The 16,761-nt window shown below is 53.4% G+C and overlaps 1 protein-coding gene and 1 pseudogene across 1 annotated transcript; one reads left to right on the forward strand and one right to left on the reverse strand.

Annotated features, from left to right (window-relative positions):
* Positions 1-621: 621 nt before the first annotated feature.
* SSC4D (scavenger receptor cysteine rich family, 4 domains) lies at positions 622-9,192 on the forward strand. Its single transcript, XM_012640260.1, is given in 11 exon segments — positions 622-649; positions 652-714; positions 2,203-2,238; positions 2,476-2,781; positions 3,441-3,518; positions 4,112-4,426; positions 5,486-5,563; positions 6,142-6,216; positions 6,332-6,643; positions 7,407-7,484; positions 8,155-9,192. Coding segments are annotated over 11 exon segments (1,686 nt in total). The 3' UTR covers positions 8,472-9,192.
* Positions 9,193-12,679: 3,487 nt separating this feature from the next.
* On the reverse strand, positions 12,680-13,150 carry LOC105807021 (annotated as a pseudogene).
* Positions 13,151-16,761: the final 3,611 nt, after the last annotated feature.

A 16,761-nucleotide genomic window follows, 5' to 3' on the forward strand; every position in this document is an offset into this window, starting at 1 on the left:
CCTGCACCATTTTTGCATATTTGTGAGCCAGGGGAACTCTGATTTTTGTTTCCTTAAATTGACTCATTTCTTTTGATTTAAATTAATTTTAAAGGGAAACTTTATATTGTTCCAATAAATGGAAAGCCAGAGTCCTTTGCCCCAATAGAAAGTACCATAAAAAAATAAATAAAACAACAAATGTATATGTAGATCCTCCCACAATTAAGTGGGTTGATACCAGTGTCACCAACACGACACTTTGCATAGCCCTGGAGGATAAACCCAGAGCCTTGAGTGCGTCATGGTTTGGGCCCAGCCAACCCTCTCGACTGGATGCCACTTGCCTTTTCACATATCCTCGGCTCCAGCCAAACCCAACTCCTCATTCCTCTCTGTCCATGTGCCATCTTTCTTACCTCCCAGCTGTTATCCCCACCACTGCCACCAGAGTGCCAAACCCAAGTGGAAATGTTATTTCCCCCTGAAGCTGGCCCCTCTGGCTAGAAGTAAACACTTGGGATCTTTAATTCCAGATGTTCCAGCTGTTACTTCTCCCCGGCCCCTTGATGGGACCATCTGAAAGACCCTCCACTGGCTGGACGCACAAGGAGGCAGAGATGCCAATCGATCCCCAGCGGGATGAGAAGGGCAGGGGGTGGAGGCCGGGAGATGGGAGCATTGCCCCTTCCCCCCTCCCCCCAGCCCTGTCCTTCCTCCTCCTCCTGCCACTGGGTGAGTGCACCCCTGCCAGTCCCTGCTACTTCCCCCTTCTGGCACTCAGTCGTCCCAGCTGTAAAATTCTAGCGGGAGGGGGATTGTGAATGGGCTAGTTTCCAAGGTTCTTTCCAGCTCTGACATTTGCCCAGGGTTGACGAAAGCTAAGAGTCTGAGTTTGGGGAGTGGAGAGCTCAGTACTGGAGGTGAGAGGTGAATGTACCCAGGGAGTGAGCAGTTAGGGGACAGTGGGCACAGGGAAGGAGGGACGGGGTGGGGGGTGTGTGGACTCACCAATAGGGGCCGTTAGAAAGGCAACTGGTAGAACAAATGAAATCAATTGACCAAGGGAATTATCCTAATTTAAGAAAGAAAAACCAGGAGTCTTAGTTTTTTCATCTGTAAAATGGGTACACTAGTAAATGCCTTGGAGGGTGGGTGTAAGGATTCTATGAGGCAACGTCTGTGAAATTGTCTGATCGAGGGCACAAGTGAGGGGCTTTTTCCAGGTTTTCAATTTTCCCTGCTAGGCCACCTTCCCTATTTCCTCCCCACCTCCCCTCTCAGGCCCAGTGCTCAGAACTGTGGTGAAGAAGAGTGTCGCTGTCTGGGTGGTCTCACAGCTCTATACTTTATTTGCTGTGTGGCCTTCAGCAAGTTCCCTAACCTCCCTAAACCTGAAGTTGCCCCACCCACGAACTCCTACCTAACTCATAACTCATACTCATACCTAATTCATAAAGTGTCCTAATGATTAAGCGAGTTAGTCTACAGAAAGCACTGAGCACACACATGCAGGACTCATATAGGTAAATCTTCATTGGGGGCGGATCACAATGAATCCCAAAGCCGATTTATACACATTCAAGGCGGAGCTACTGAGCATCTGCTGGGTACCAGGCTCTGAGCAGGGAGCCCTGGCGGACATAGAGATGAGTCACATTACCACATGGCCACATTACCAGGCAGAGGCCCTGAAAGAGGCATGTACGTAGTGCCCAGGGACTCAGAGGAAACAGAGAGCACTTCTGGCTGAGGGCTCCAGGAGGGCTTCCCAGAGGAAAGGGCTTTGAGCCAGGTCTTGAAGAATCAGCAGGGCTGGAATGAGCAGGGAAGCCAGAACAGAACTGGGTATAGACCTGGAGACAAGATGGATGGGAGATTAAGAAGTAAGGCCAAGCCTTCAGAACATTCTAGAAGGCTCTGTAAAGCAAGCTCAGCGACTGGGACTCCTGCAGGTAACAGGAAGTCATTAAGGGATTTAGCAGTAGAGTGAGACGTGCAGGTCTATCTCAGACAAATCTCTCTTGGTGGCCTGGGCTGGAAAGGGGGACACTGGGAAGCCAATCGGGACAGTCTGGGAAAGAGAGGAGCTTTGGAAAAGCAGAGGCAGTGAAGTCCACGGGGAGGAATATGAGGACCTTGGGGGAGGGAGGCTGTGCTCCTGGGACCAGGCAGCCAAGGGTGTGGGCAGAGGGGCGGACACTCTTCCTCACTCTGTTTCAGCCAGCGCCCTACAGCCCACTGCACTGCCCTTTCCAGGTAGGTGCCCTGCCCCGCCCTTCCTCACCCTCACCTGCCCCCCAGGTGCTCCAGCTGCTCAGACAGAAGACCACCAGCCCTCCATGACTCTAGATGCCCCCACTCAGAGGGACTGCTACAGTCTCCCCATTTTACAGAAGGGATGATCCCAAGGCTCCCACAGCTTCATGGCAAAGTGGGCATCCCACAGGTTTGGGCCCAGCGCTCCCCCTGGTGCCAGCTCAACCCTCTTCACAGAGCTGAGGCTGGTGGGGGGCCCAAGCCGCTGCCGAGGGCGCCTGGAGGTCCTGCATGGCGGCTCCTGGGGCAGCGTCTGTGACGACGATTGGGACGTGGTAGACGCCAATGTGGTGTGTCGTCAGCTGGGCTGTGGCCTGGCACTGCCAGTGCCGCAGCCCCTCGCCTTTGGTCAGGGCCGCGGCCCCATCCTGCTGGACAATGTGGAGTGCCGCGGGCAGGAAGCTGCGCTAAGCGAGTGTGGCAGCCGGGGCTGGGGTGTCCACAATTGCTTTCACTACGAGGATGTGGCCGTCCTGTGCGATGGTGAGCAGAGACCTGGGACCCGGGAGGGCAGGTAGACTGTGGCAGGCAGCAGGACTGTAGCTTAGATAATTGGAGGGACTTCCTGGGGGTAACATTGTTCTATGCAGAAGACTGAGCCAGAGGCTGCACTGCCTGGTGCCTGGGTCACAGCAGTGCCTCAGGGCTCACTGCACAAGAAAACCAGCATCACTGCTTTCATGCAGGGCCCCCCTGCCATTTCTAAAACCAGACTTGGGGTCACACTGGCCATAAGCGCCACATGTCATAGAGCTGCAGGAGATACCCTGAGAAGTTTTGACCTTGAGAGTAGTGGTTCTAGTCAAGAAAATTGCCTGGAGGGCTCATGAAAACACAGCTTGTGGCCCCATCCCAGTTTCTGATTCTGCAGGTCTGGGGTGGGGCCTGAGAATTTGAATTTCTGATAATTCCCAAGGGACCTCAACTGCTCCGAGAACTATGCTGGGGGCGGGGTTCAGGACTCTGGTGGCCCCTTCCCCTCTCATACCTCAGGGTTCCTGGCTGTGACCCTTTGTGTAGCCAGTGGCCCTGGGGGCAGACACCTTAGGGTCCTATGCCCCTGCCCCTCACATACTATGGGTGTGAGGATGGAGAACAGAAATATCCCTGTATCCTCCCCTTCCACCCCGTTTGCTTCTCAGAATTCTTGCCCACGCAGCCCCCAACAAGGAAGGTGTTAACCAGCAGAGCGCCCCCTACCACTCCTCAGAATGGGAAAGGTAAGTAGGGTCATGTGGGCACCCCGTGCACCTACCCTGGGCAGTGAGACGGGAGGGATTGCAAGTTGAAGGCTAGAGCAAGTGAGCAAGGTGGGGGTGGAGGCCGGTGTTTAATCTTCCCGGAGAGTCAGACCTGCACAAGAATGACGACCATGATGTAGACAAGAAAATGAAAAGTGCGCTAAAAGAGGGACAGTTAAAGAAACAGGAAGACCAGAGGTGGAAGAGGGTTCCAGCCCTCAGGAGATCGGGGGTGGGGGGTGGCTTCATAGTTGTGGGAACCACACTCTGAAAGATGAGGTTTTCATCCGCAGTGGTAGAAGACGAAGCCGCACATCCCAGGCTGCCAGGAGAGAGGGACACCGGAAGGGAGTGGTTTTAGGCAGGGCTGACCCCATAAACCGCCCCCAATCTGGACTGAGGAGGCAGTGCCCTGGGGTAGGGTGGCCAGCAGGTGCTCCAGGTTTTAGGTCCAGGGGCACCGAGCACTGCGGGTGTGCGGAGGGCCTGCTACACTGTGGAGGGCGTGGGTGGCATCGCACCCACAGGGGAGGCCCTGTGGGAGACACGCCTGCCTCCACCCCCGTCACCAGGTGAGGGCAGCGTGCGCCTTGTGGGAGGCGCGAACCCATGTCAGGGCCGAGTGGAGATCCTGCACGGTGGCCTGTGGGGCACAGTGTGCGACGATGACTGGGGGCTGCCGGACGCCACCGTGGTCTGCCGCCAGCTGGGCTGCGGGGTGGCCTTGGTTGCCACCACCAACGCCTTCTTCGGCTACGGCACGGGGCACATCCTGCTGGACAACGTGCACTGCGAGGGAGGCGAGCCCCACCTGGCAGCCTGCCTGAGCCTGGGCTGGGGCGTGCACAACTGCGGCCACCACGAGGACGCGGGCGCACTCTGCGCAGGTGCCGGCCCCGGGGGCGGAGCGGAGGGGGCGGAGCTTGTCCGGGCGCTGGGGAAGGTGGGCCGAGCCCTGCCTAGGGAGGTGGTGGGTTGGGAGAGTGTTTGGGCTGCCTTGGTGCTTGCCAGAGCTCTCCAGGAAGGATCCACAATTCCTTATGATATCTCAGTACTGCTCTAGAAGTGCCTCAGACTATCCCAGGTCTCCTTGAGGTACGCTCCACAGCTATGTAACAATGCTGCAGTATTATGCCACCAATACTCCAGAAATCCACAGCGGGACCAAACTTTCCAAGTACTCTTCATGGAATATTTCAGAACGAAATAGCACTCTAGAATCGCCTGAGAAAAACACCAAAATTCTCTAATTGTAGCAGAATTACCTAGCACAGCCCTCTGTAATCCTAATGCTCTAATAATAGTATTTTCTCCCCACCTGGGTCCTCTCCAATTTCGGAGGTCTTCTCAGCAAATAGAAATAATAAAGCCAATAACACCATTTCACAGATGGACTACATTCTACAGAAAGTAATCGCCCATGACTCCTAACTCACAGCGAACCAAGGGCTAGCTTCCCAGTTCACAGGTGGGAAAACTGAGGCCCTGAGAGGCAGAGCCTTATCCCTGGCAGAGCCACCTGGCTGGACAGCCTTGAGCGTGCGCCTTGCCCTTTCTAGCCCTGTTTCATCTGTAAGAGGGGGATAAGTCTTGTTCGCAAGCCCCTCAGGGCTGTGCATGGCCCTCCTTGATGGGCAAGGCCTTCAGTTTGTCCATTAGACACAACGGGATTCTTAGAACACTGGACATTGGAGAGAAATGAAAGCTTGTCTGTGAGAGCCCTGTATAAACTGTGAAGTGTACACCCTGTGCAGCACAAGTAAATTACAACTGCTGTCAAAGTGGGGCAGACCTCCTTGGACCCCAGCTGGGGCTGAGCCCCCTGCCCTGAAAGTAAAGTCTGTCTCTTCTCCAGGGAGACCCTCCTATCCTCCCCTGACAGCACACGGCTGATTGGGAACCAGAGCCTCAGCCTCTGACCCTTGTCCCATTCTCTCCTGCTCTAGTCCTGGGGCTCCCAACTCTCTCAGCACTGCCACCCTCAGCCACAAGAGAGGACTGGGCCTGGCACTCAGAGCTAGCAGGTAAAGGGCCCAGCCCTCCAGGCTGGAATGGTAGGGGCAAGGTGTGCGGGGGCTGGGAACTGGGGAGGCTGCCCTGGTCGGCAGGGCGGCCTTGACTAACAGGCCAGGGCTTTGGCCAGCTGGTAAAGAGGTGGGTGAGGGAACGATGAACAGATGGAGCAAGGATGAAACCCAGAGCTCTGGAAAGTTCACCGGGGTGGGAGGAAGTAGTCAGAGGTTTCTGAAAAGCAGTGAAGTAAAATTTGAGATGGTGCTGAGATTGGGTGGGAGCTGAGAGACCTTGTGAGGGGGCTGATTGAGGTGAAGGTTGAATTGAGGTTCAAAGTGCCTTTGGAATTAGGGCTGAGACTATCACTGGGATTGAATTAGGATAATACCTGGAATTAGGATTCGGTTCATTCCAATCAAGTTTTCTGGAGATCCCAACACACGCCAGACAACGTGGTGACTCTGGGATCGCGGCTGAGCGTGGGCGTGGGTGTCGTAAGGTTAAGGTCTCTCCGTTGGCGTCCCGTGCCCTGCTGCAGGGTAGAGGCCTCCTGTCCCCTCCAAACACTCTAGATGCCCTGTCTCCGCAGCTACAGGAGTTGGCGCCCAGCCTTCCCGGGAGACAGCCCTGTCCACCACAGCCGCCTGGCCCGCGGGGAAGCGAAGTAAGTGGCCGTGCCCGGGTCCCGCGGGGGGTGGGGGAGGGTGAGGCCGGGGCTCTGCCTGGGAGCCGGCCGCCCCAGCCCAGCCCCTCTGGCCGCGGGCCTGTGCGCCCCGCAGGCGGGCGGCTGCGGCTGGTGGGCGGCCCGGGCCCGTGCCGCGGCCGCGTGGAGGTGCTGTACGCCGGGGGCTGGGGCACCGTGTGCGACGATGACTGGGACTTCGCGGACGCGCGCGTGGCCTGCCGCGAGGCGGGTTGCGGGCCCGCGCTGGGCGCCACGGGCCTCGGCCACTTCGGCTACGGCCGCGGCCCGGTGCTGCTGGACAACGTGGGCTGTGCAGGCACCGAGGCCCGTCTGAGCGACTGCTTCCACCTGGGCTGGGGCCAGCACAACTGCGGCCACCACGAGGACGCGGGCGCGCTCTGCGCAGGTGGGGCCGCGGCGGGAGCGCGCACTGCGGCGGGGGCGGGGCGGGGTCTGGCCCGGCCAGGGCGGGGCCGCGCGGGCGGGCGCTCTGCGGCACTGCAGCGGGAGCGCGCCCCGGGGAGCACGCGCACTCCGCAGAGGAGCCGCCTGCCCGCCGACGCGCTCTGCGGCTGCGCGGCAGGGCGGGGCCGGAAGGGCGTGCCCTCTGCAGAGGCGAGTGGGCGGGGCCTGGGAAGGCCGCGCGCTGCGGCAGTGAGGGGTGGGGCATGAGGCGCGGTCTGAAGGCGGGCCCAGCTCTGTGGAGGGATGAAGTCTGAGGTCGCGTCTGTAAAGGGCCAGGCCGCTTGCTCCCTGCTTAGTCCAGGCCCCCGCAAAGCTCTAAGCAGAGAGAGTGGATCTGCCTTCCCAGAGCTAGCGTGTGACCTTTGGGAGGAGTCAAAGGGAAGGGGGTGTTTGCAGTCTGGCAGGACGTTGTAAAATGTTCAGTGCTTCTGTTCATTGATTGCTGTGGGAATTGATATCTTCACCCTTATTTGGTGCCCCCAGCCTAGCAGGCCCACATTCCCCTCCCAGAGGCTTGGCTATGCTTTGGGCCCCAGGATCAAAGAAGCACAACCCCATTTCTGACCCAAGGGACGGTTCAGGAGCCTGTGAAGTCCTTTCTGTCCTTGGGACAGGCTTCCCCGGGGAGGGTAGGATGCCACTTGGCCTTAACAACATGTTCCCCTGTGACAACCTCCTCTTTTTCTCTGTTCTTACTGAGCCAGGCCCAGAGGAGCTGGGACTGCAAGTCCAGCTGGACGGTTCTGAGACCACCCGGGTGCCCACTCCTCGGCCCAGGGACGGTAGGTGCCCACAGCTCCCTGTAAGTGAGGTGGAGGCAACCAGGACAGGAAGGACCTGGATTGGGGGAGGTCACAGCCTGGGTTATGAAGCTCAGCAGATTTATACCTGGTCCGGGAACCCCCGACCTTTTTGTGCTGGTCTCAGGCCTCATTAATAGGGGTATGGTGTCCAGAAAGGAGGAGGTGGGCTTTAAGCTAGAGCAATCTAGAGGTTTCTAGAGGTGGTTATCAGAATGAGGGGATGAGGATCCTGTCCTGAAGAGAGCAATGAAAGAATTCAGAATGTAGCTCAGGAAGTCTGGGGCAGGGGAAGATGACGATGACCCTCAGGGGACACAGAGGACATAATCACAGTCTCCAAACGGCTGGGCTGGGGCTGAGGTACTGGGTTTATGAACAGAGGACCAGGGAGAGAGCAGACACGAAGCACCCAGCACACGGGTCACTCAACAAATGTTTACACTGTTTCTTTCAGTCCTGAGACTGTAGTCTGGACTGATTCCCATCCTATTTTAATCTCATTTGTCTGCCCTCATCCAGTGGCTTCTAGGGCAGTGCTGTGTCTCAGACCACCACCCTTTGCCTCCTCTAAGCACTCCTGACCTGGCCCAGCTTGGGGGTGGCCTGGCATGGGCCAGCACCTTTAGCCCCAGGCCTTGTCCCCCAACAGGGCACCTACGTCTGGCCAATGGAGCCCACCGATGTGAGGGTCGTGTAGAGCTCTTCCTAGGGCAACGGTGGGGCACTATCTGCGATGATGCTTGGGACCTGCGGGCAGCCAGTGTCCTGTGCCGCCAGCTGGGCTGTGGCCAGGCCCTGGCAGCCCCTGGTGAGGCCCACTTTGGCCCAGGCCGAGGCCCCATCCTCCTGGACAATGTCAAGTGTCGTGGGGATGAGAGTACCTTGTTACTCTGCTCTCACATTCGCTGGGATGCCCACAACTGTGACCACAGTGAGGACGCCAGTGTCCTGTGCCGGCCGTCATGACCCAGCCTGCTGTGCAGACCACCTGTTCTTCGGGAGCCTTCTGTGACCTGCCCTTCCTCCTCCAGGAAGCCCTCCTCGTGTGACTACTGCAGTTCACTCTGCCCCTCCCTTCCCTTGCCTGGGAGAGAGCCTGCCCAGTATCATCCTGCATGGGGCAGCCTGGCTGTACCCCCTTCGATGTATTGTGTGACCTCAGCCTGTCAGCAGCTATTGTGGGCCCAGTTCAATGAAGGCTCCCATATTTTGCTCAGCCAAAACAAAAATGAGGGGAGAGAAAGTGACTCCTAACTCTTCCCTTTGTTGTGGCTCCTGTTACAGCACCCCTGACACTGCCTTCCTGACCCAGTTCCAGGAGGCTCAGGGGCTCTTTGTAAATGGGGTATCTCCCCTGCCTCCAGCCCATTTTGGGATCCCCGAGAAGAGGGAAGGCAGGAGGGGCATACACCTCTTACCTTAGACTCCCAGGAGCTACAGAAGAACCTGGGTCATTCCCTTGCCCTGCTCCGTGAGGGCCTGGACTCAGATGGTGCTCGGCTGGACAAGGGGACTGGAGGGGCCAAAGCAGGGACAGTGGCCCCTCCTTGCAGCTGGAACCAGCATCTCTGATTTAAGCTGCCCCCACCACAGAGCCTCCACTTTGCAGTGGCAAAGAACCCTGGGGGCCTGTAGCCACCCATTCATAGGTGCCAAGTCAATAAAGCATTGTCCCCCTGTCTTGTAACTGAAGTCAGTGTTTGAGCATAAGTGCATTCTCTGTGGCAGCAGGAGAGGCTCTGGGCGGGACTCTCGGGAGGAAGGTGGCTTGGGGTGGAGGGCAGTCCACGAGCATCACCCGAGAGCTCTCGGCAGGCTCATCACTCCCTGGAAACGCTGACTCACAGTGTTAGGCCTCCAAGGCCCCCAGAGAGTCCCCTAACCCATCTCCTCTTTCCTTCACATATACAAAAATCTAGAGCCAGCAGAAGGACAGGGTTTGTTCAAGGTCATATAGCAAGGTGCTGAAGAGAAAAGCTTTCGGAGAGGAGGCAGAAAGGGAGATGAAGGAGGACAAACCAGCACTGGGGCATCCCCAGGGCTGCTCTTGGGCCCCTCGCACACATGCTCTGCCTCTGCTCAGGCCTCACCCCAGAAGTGGGCGATCTTCCCTCTTGGCCCCAGGCTGGGTGACTTGCCAGTGTCAACTGTCCAGTGTCAAGCCACCCACTAGTTCCAGCCTGCAGGCTCCTTAGTTCCCTGTTACTTCTGTAATGAATTACCCCAAACTTAGTGGCTTACAACCACACAGATTTGTCATTTTACGGTTCTCAAGGTCACAAGTTGGCAGTGGGCCTCCCTGGGCTAGATTCAAAGTGTCAGGAGGGTGGTGTTCTTTCTGGGGGATCTGGGGGGAATCCATTTCCTTACCTTTTCCAGCTTCTAGAGACTGTTCCACCCCACACCCACCTGTGACCTCCATCCAGCCAAGAATTACATCACCCTGACCTCTGCTTCCATCAGCTCATCTGGACTCTAAGCCTTCCTCTTCCATCTTTTAAGGCCTCTTGGGATTATATAGGCCCACCTGGATAATCTGGGATAATCCCCCATCTCAAGGTCCTTAATTTAATCACATCTGCGAAATCCCTTTAGCCATGTAAAGTAACATATTCACAGGCTCCAGGGATTAGGACGGGGACATCTTTGGGGTTTATTATTCTGCCTCCAGCAGGCTCCAAACCTGGGAGTGAGGTTGGCTCTCAGCCAAGGAGTGAGGTGGACACTTTGGCTCCAAGTTCTGTGGACTCCTGGCAGTAATGGCTTTTTCTCCATTTGTCAGGGAGCTCTCTGAGACCCACTGTGTCATTGAAGGGATGAGGGCTGGAGAGATGAAAGATATGGAAGTGCTTAAGACTTTGGAAAGCTGGGGCAGGGGGACAGGGATGTTCTAACCATCCTATAGTCCCCAGCGCACTCAGAGATTCTGCTTCTCCTGTGGTCATAGCCACTCCTGCCACCACTGTGCCTCTCTGTTGTCCTGAGAAACATCACAGCTTCCCACCCCTGGACTCCTTTCCCTGCCTAAGCAAAGTAAAGTTGTCCTTTGATATCCATGATTGATTGGTTCCAGGGCCTCTTGAGGATGCCAAACTCCAAGGATGCTCAAGTCCCTTACAGACAATGATGTAGTATTTGCATGGAACCTACTCACACCCTCCCATACATTTTAAATCATCTCTAGACTCCTTACAATGCCTAATGCAATTTAAATGTTATGTAAATAGTTGTATTGTTTAGGGAATAATGACAAGAAAAAAACGTCTACCATTTTCAGTACAGATGCAACCATCCCTTTTATTTTAAAAGTATTTTCAATCACAGTTGAATCCATGGATGCAGAACCCGCAAAAGGCCATCTGTACTTTCGTCAATATTCCCTCAATGGATCCTCACGGCAGCCCTGTGAAGGAAGTATTATTGTCCCATTTTAGAGGCAGGGAGAACTGAGGCTCAGAGATGAGAAATGACTTGTCTAAGTTTGCACTGTGGAGCCAGGACTGGAACCTAAGCTTCTTGGTGCTCATTAAACTGGTCACTAGTATCACCAGTTCTCCTTGCTGGCATGTAGCAGATTTGCACTTCCAAGTCCTCTTGGAGTGAGGCATGGCCCTATGACATGCTTCAGCCAATGAAATGTGGCACAATTTGCCAAATTCCCTTCTTTCAAGGTAACCAAGCAACATTCCAGATGGCGGAGGCTCCATCAACCTGTGTCCCTGAGTGAAGGTCACCGCAAAACCTCCATTGACTCAAGATGGACAAATAGAGTCAGGGACAAATAAATCTTTGTTGTTTAAGGTGCTGAGATTGGGGGTTGTTTACTAGTCCAATACTGACTTTGAGTGCCCTGCTCTGTCCTGAAGCTCAGCCTGTCTCACTCATAACTTTGTCACCTACACCTAAACCTGAGTTTCCCTGCTTGCTAAGTAGCGCTACCAAACTACTAGCTTAAGCCAGAAACTTGGGTGTTAGCCTCAATAATGCCCGCCCCTAACAACTAATTAATCACTAAGTCCTAATGATTTTGTCTCCCAAGCCCTGCTGGAATCTGTCCCCTTCTCTCCATTCCTACATTTCTTACCATGGCTTCTTCACTGTTTCCTTCTCGCTAACCCATTCCCCGCACCACAGGAACAGTGATCTTTCTCATGTTTCCAAATCCGATGGTGCCACTCCCCTGCTCAAATCCCTGCCATGGCTCCCCAGTGCTCTTCCTCAACTCTTTAGCTCAGGTTACAACGTCCTGCATGGTCTGGCTCTGCTTGCCTTTTCAGCCACTTGCTTCCAGGACCTAGCCAGGATGAACTACTTTCAATTCCTCTAATGTCTGGGCTTCTTCCCATGGGGCCCCTGCACATGCTGTTCTCTCTGCCTGAAATATGCATCACTATATCCTCGCCCTTCCCCTTAGCCAACTCTTATTTAGCTTCAAGGCTCAGCTTTCATTTTCTCCAGAAGGCCTTCTTGAACACCCACTCCTGGTCTGAACCGGGAGTCCCCACCACACCCTGACCCTCCCCGGCGACCACACTCACCCTTGTGTCTCATCAGACTGCTGCCTTTACACGTGTAAATATTTCTGGAGCACCTGGGTACTAGGCCAAGTACTGTGCTGGGCTCTGGGGCTACAGAGCAAGAAGAGACCTAGACCAGGTTCCTGTTTGCATGACAGAGAGATGACCTTCAAGAGGAGAAGACAAATGACAAGCCGTTGAACAAATAGGCAAAATAATCTGAGCTAGTGATCAGCACTATAAAGAAAATGAAGCGGGTGGTTGTGGTAGGGATTGGATGGTCAGGAAAGACATCTAAGGAGGTGAGGTTCGAGCCGAGCTTGAGCTATGAGAGGGAGCTGGCTGTGAACCTTTTGGCTGTGGAACAGTTTGGGGAGGACCATTCCAGGTCCTTCAGTGAAGACTTAGCCTGGCAGAAGGACCAGAGAGGAGAGCATTGTGATTGGAGCAAAGAGGAACATGTTAAGAGACGAGTCGGGGCAGCTGGTAAGGGCTGGACCACTCAGGGCTTTCTAGGCTATGGGTGCGGGAGGAGTGTTTTATTCTAAAGGTGATGAGAACCCATTGGAAAGTAAGCGATACAGGCACCCCAAATGTCAGCCTTTTTTTTTGAGGTGACAAGATATATATATTTAGAATTAGCCTCTTGGACTCGGTTTAGATGATCCCAATTTTGTTGGCAACGTCCAAAGCATCATTATCAGGAGCCAGTGGAACATATGCCTTCTTCTCTCCATCAGGCCTGATCAGGGTGTTGACCTTGGCCACATCAATGTCATAGAGCTTCTTCACAGCCTGTTTGATCTGGTGCTTATTGGCTTTGACATCCACAATGAACACAAGTGTGTTGTTGTCTTCTGTCTTCTTCATGGCAGACTCAGTGGTCAAGGGGAACTTGATGAGGGCATACTGATCAAGCTTATTTCTCCTGGGGCCGCTCTTCCGAGGATTTCTGGGCTGCTTCCGGAGCTGCAGTGTCTTTGGCTGCCGGAAGGTGGGTGATGTACGGATCTTCTTTTTTCTGTGGCTGTGGACGGCTTTTAGCATTGCCTTCTTGGCCTTCAAAGCCTTTGCTTTGGCTTCCGCTTTGGGAGGGGCAGGAGCTTCCTTCTTCGTCTTCAGCGCCATCTTGTGAAAAGCTCAGCCTCTTAAATACCTCTCATCTCTCAACTCGATGAGTGTACCTTGCCCCTGAAGATGTAATCGAAGGTTTCTCTCAATAAAATACCCAGCATCCCTACCAAAAATCGCAGGAATTCTCCGAGAGCTTAGATTCTACTACTCACTCCTGACTTTTGCTGATTTCTAAATCTCCTACCTGCTTTTGCCTCCTCTTTGACTCTCCTTTTTCCTGTTGAAGGAAAAAGCTGAGCTCTTTACTCCAAAAGGACCACGAATTCCAGGCCAGGTGTATAGCACACTTGGCTGATGGTTTGGAACAAGGGCCCAACAAATAATTGAAATAATAATAATTGAAAATTAGAGACTGTTCTGAAAAGGCCCTTGTATATTCACATACACACACATACACACACATACATACCACCACCACCATCACCACGCCCGACCCTGGCACATACATGCACATTCCCAGATAATTTCCCTCTCTATTCTCTACCCCTAATCGCCCACCCCAGGGCTAGGACTCTCCATCTCTCCTACAACCTCCTTGCTTCTCCTCCTTAGTTTGTAAACTCTCTGACTCCCACATTGTTGCTTATTGCTTTTTTTTTTTTTTTAAAAAAACCATTTTATTAAGATATAATTCACATACCATAAAGTTCACCCTTTTAAAGCATAAAATTCAGTGGTTTTTTAGTACAGTCATCCCTCGGTATCAGTAGGAGATTAGTTCCAGGATACCGTCCTCAGATACCAAAATCTATGGATGCTCAAGTCCCTTACATAAAATGGCACAGTGTTTGCATATAGCCTATGAACATCCTCCTGTATACTTTAAAGTGTCTTTAGATTACTTAACAATATCTAATACAATGTAAATGCTATATAAATAGTTGTTATACTGGACTCTTTTTATTTGTATTATTGTATTGTTAATACCTTGCCACCATGCCCCACTAATTTTTTTTATTTATTGTAGAGACAGGGTCTCACTGTGTTGCCCAGGCTGGTCTCAAACTCATGGCTTCGGGTGATCCTCTCACCTCAGCCTCCTAAAGATCTGGGATCATAGGTGTGAGCTACTGTGCCTGGCCTTTTTTTTAATACTTTTGATCCATGGTTGATTGATCCGAGGATGTGGAATCCATGGATACTAAAGGCCAACCGTATATTCAGAGGGTCGTGCAACCATCACCACTAATTCCAGAACATTTTCATTACCCCTCTCAAATAAAACCCTCACACCCCTTCGCAGTCACTTGCCCTTTCTGCCCTACCTCTAGCCCCTGGCAACTGCTAATCTACTTTTTTCTCTGTGCATTTGCCTTTTCTGGACATGTCATAGAAATAGAATCATACAGTATGTTGTTTTTTGTGCCTGGCTTCTTTCACTTAGCATAATAATTTCAAGGTTCATCCACACTGTAGCATGTATCAGTACTTCATTCCTTTTTATGGTGAAATAATATTCCATTGTATGGATTTACCAAATCGTTTTATCCATTCATCTGTTGATGGACACCTGGGTTGGTCCCAGCTTTTGACTATTATGAATAACGCTGTTATGAACATTCATGTACAAGTATCTGTCTGACAACTTGATTTCAGTTCTCTTGGGTATGTATATACCAGAAGTAGAGTTGCTGGGTCATGTAGTAATTCTGTTTTAATATTTTGAGGATATGCCAAACAGTTTTTCACTGTGGTTTCACCATTTTACATTCCCACCAGCAGTGCACTGGGGTTCTAATTTCTCCACATCCTCATCAACACTTACACTTATTTTCCTCTTTTTTTTGGAGACAGAATCTCTCCAAAAATGTCTCCAAAAATGTTGCCTGGGCTAGAGTGCTGTGGCGTCAGCCTAGCTCACAGCAACCTCAAACTCCTGGGCTTAAGCAATCCTTCTGCCTGAGCCTCCCAAGGAGCTGGGACTGGGACTACAGGCGCACGCCACCATGCCCGGCTAATTTTTTCTATGTATTTTTAGTTGTCCAGCTAATTTCTTTCTATTTTTAGTAGAGACTGGGTCTCGCTCTTGCTAAGGCTAGTCTCGAACTCCTGACCTCGAGTAATCCTCCCGCCTCGGCCTCCCAGAGTGCTAGGATTACAGGAGTGAGTCACCGTGCCTAGCCAATTTTCCTTTTTTTTTTTTTTTTAATTCTAGCCATCCTAGTGGGTGTGAAGTGGTATCTCTGGTTTTAGTTTGTATTTCCCCAGTCACTAATTACGTTGCGAATCCTTTCATGCACTTATTGGCCATTTGTTTATTTTCTTGGAGAAATCATCTCAAGTTCTTTGCCCATTTCTCCATTGAATTTTTGTTCTTTTTTTTTTTTTTAATGCAGAACTGTCTAGCTACCTTTGTCCAGCGCCTAGGGAGGACTAGCCTTCAAAAATTGCCCCGTTTATTTTGCTAGTCAAAGCTGTCTCTCCTCATCCTACAGCCATCTCTGAACCGAAGTCGGTTTGTTTCCCTTCTCCGTTTGTGTACACCACTTCATTTCACTGACACAGCCCGAGAAATGAGGCAAAATCATTCTCCAGTTTTACAGATGAGGTTTCAGGGATTGGCCGGGATCACACAGCTGAGATTTGCACCCTGAACTGTCAAACTCCAAAGCTCCTCCTACTCATGACCGTCCCACGAAGTGTTTATTCTTATCTCCTCCGTGCAGAAGAGAAACTAAAGGCTTGAGAAAGGCCAGGAATTTTCCTGGGTCACACAAAAAGATCAGGGACCAGATCTCGGGACCCCCACCTCAGCCCACCAATCCCGCCTCCCACCCATGGCGTAGACGCTCGGGGACGGGGAAGGGCGCGGCGTGACTCGGCCCTTCCGGCCGCGGCGGCCGCGCCTTCCTGCTGAGTCACGGACTCCGCACGGGCGGCGCAGAGCTGGGCCGGGGAGAGGACGGCGAGGGGGAGCCCACCGGGCGTGGGAACCGAAGCCCCACCCCGGGCCCCAAGCCTGCCTTCTTATTGGAGAGCATGGGACCGGCAGAGCCAATCACAGCAAGCTGCAGAGCGCGGGTGGGGCGGGGCCAAAGGCGAAGGCGACGTCCCTCCTCCCGGGAATCCACCCATCCTGCCGCGCCCCTCGGGGCTTTTGGGGACATACCGGGCCTAGCGCATGGACGGGCGGGGCTGGCCGGACACTGGGCGTGGAGCCCTGCGACCTACGTTGGGACAGGAAGGAAGGGTCAGAAAGGGCCCCGAGAGACTGGCGTGAAGGCGACCTTATTAGTCCATGCGGCCATTGCAGTTTACAAAGAGCGTTTGTCTCCTCCCACCCCCTCCATAGGGCCAGGCTGTGGTCCTTACTCTTGTTTTCAGAGGACAATATTAACCCAGAGAGGCCTGCTGAAATCGTAAAGCCAATTTGCAATAAAACCGGGATTAGAAAGGGGGGGTGGGGCCCTGGACACTTGCAGACATGCGCACTAGCCTGAGTTTAACTCGACCAGCTGCGCAGAGGCACTCCGGCAGAGGCATGGGGGTGCGGGGTCGGGGTCGCAGTGAGGATGTGGCCTGTGTGGTCTCCGGTGTTGGCCGGGAGGGCTTTTGAGAGGTAGGCGTACGCAAGGCAGGGAGTGTAGTTTCTGGACCTCAGAGGT

The sequence above is a fragment of the Propithecus coquereli genome, unplaced genomic scaffold (genome assembly GCF_000956105.1).
Source record: "Propithecus coquereli isolate 6110/MARCELLA unplaced genomic scaffold, Pcoq_1.0 Scaffold150, whole genome shotgun sequence".
Taxonomy (NCBI): domain Eukaryota; kingdom Metazoa; phylum Chordata; class Mammalia; order Primates; family Indriidae; genus Propithecus; species Propithecus coquereli.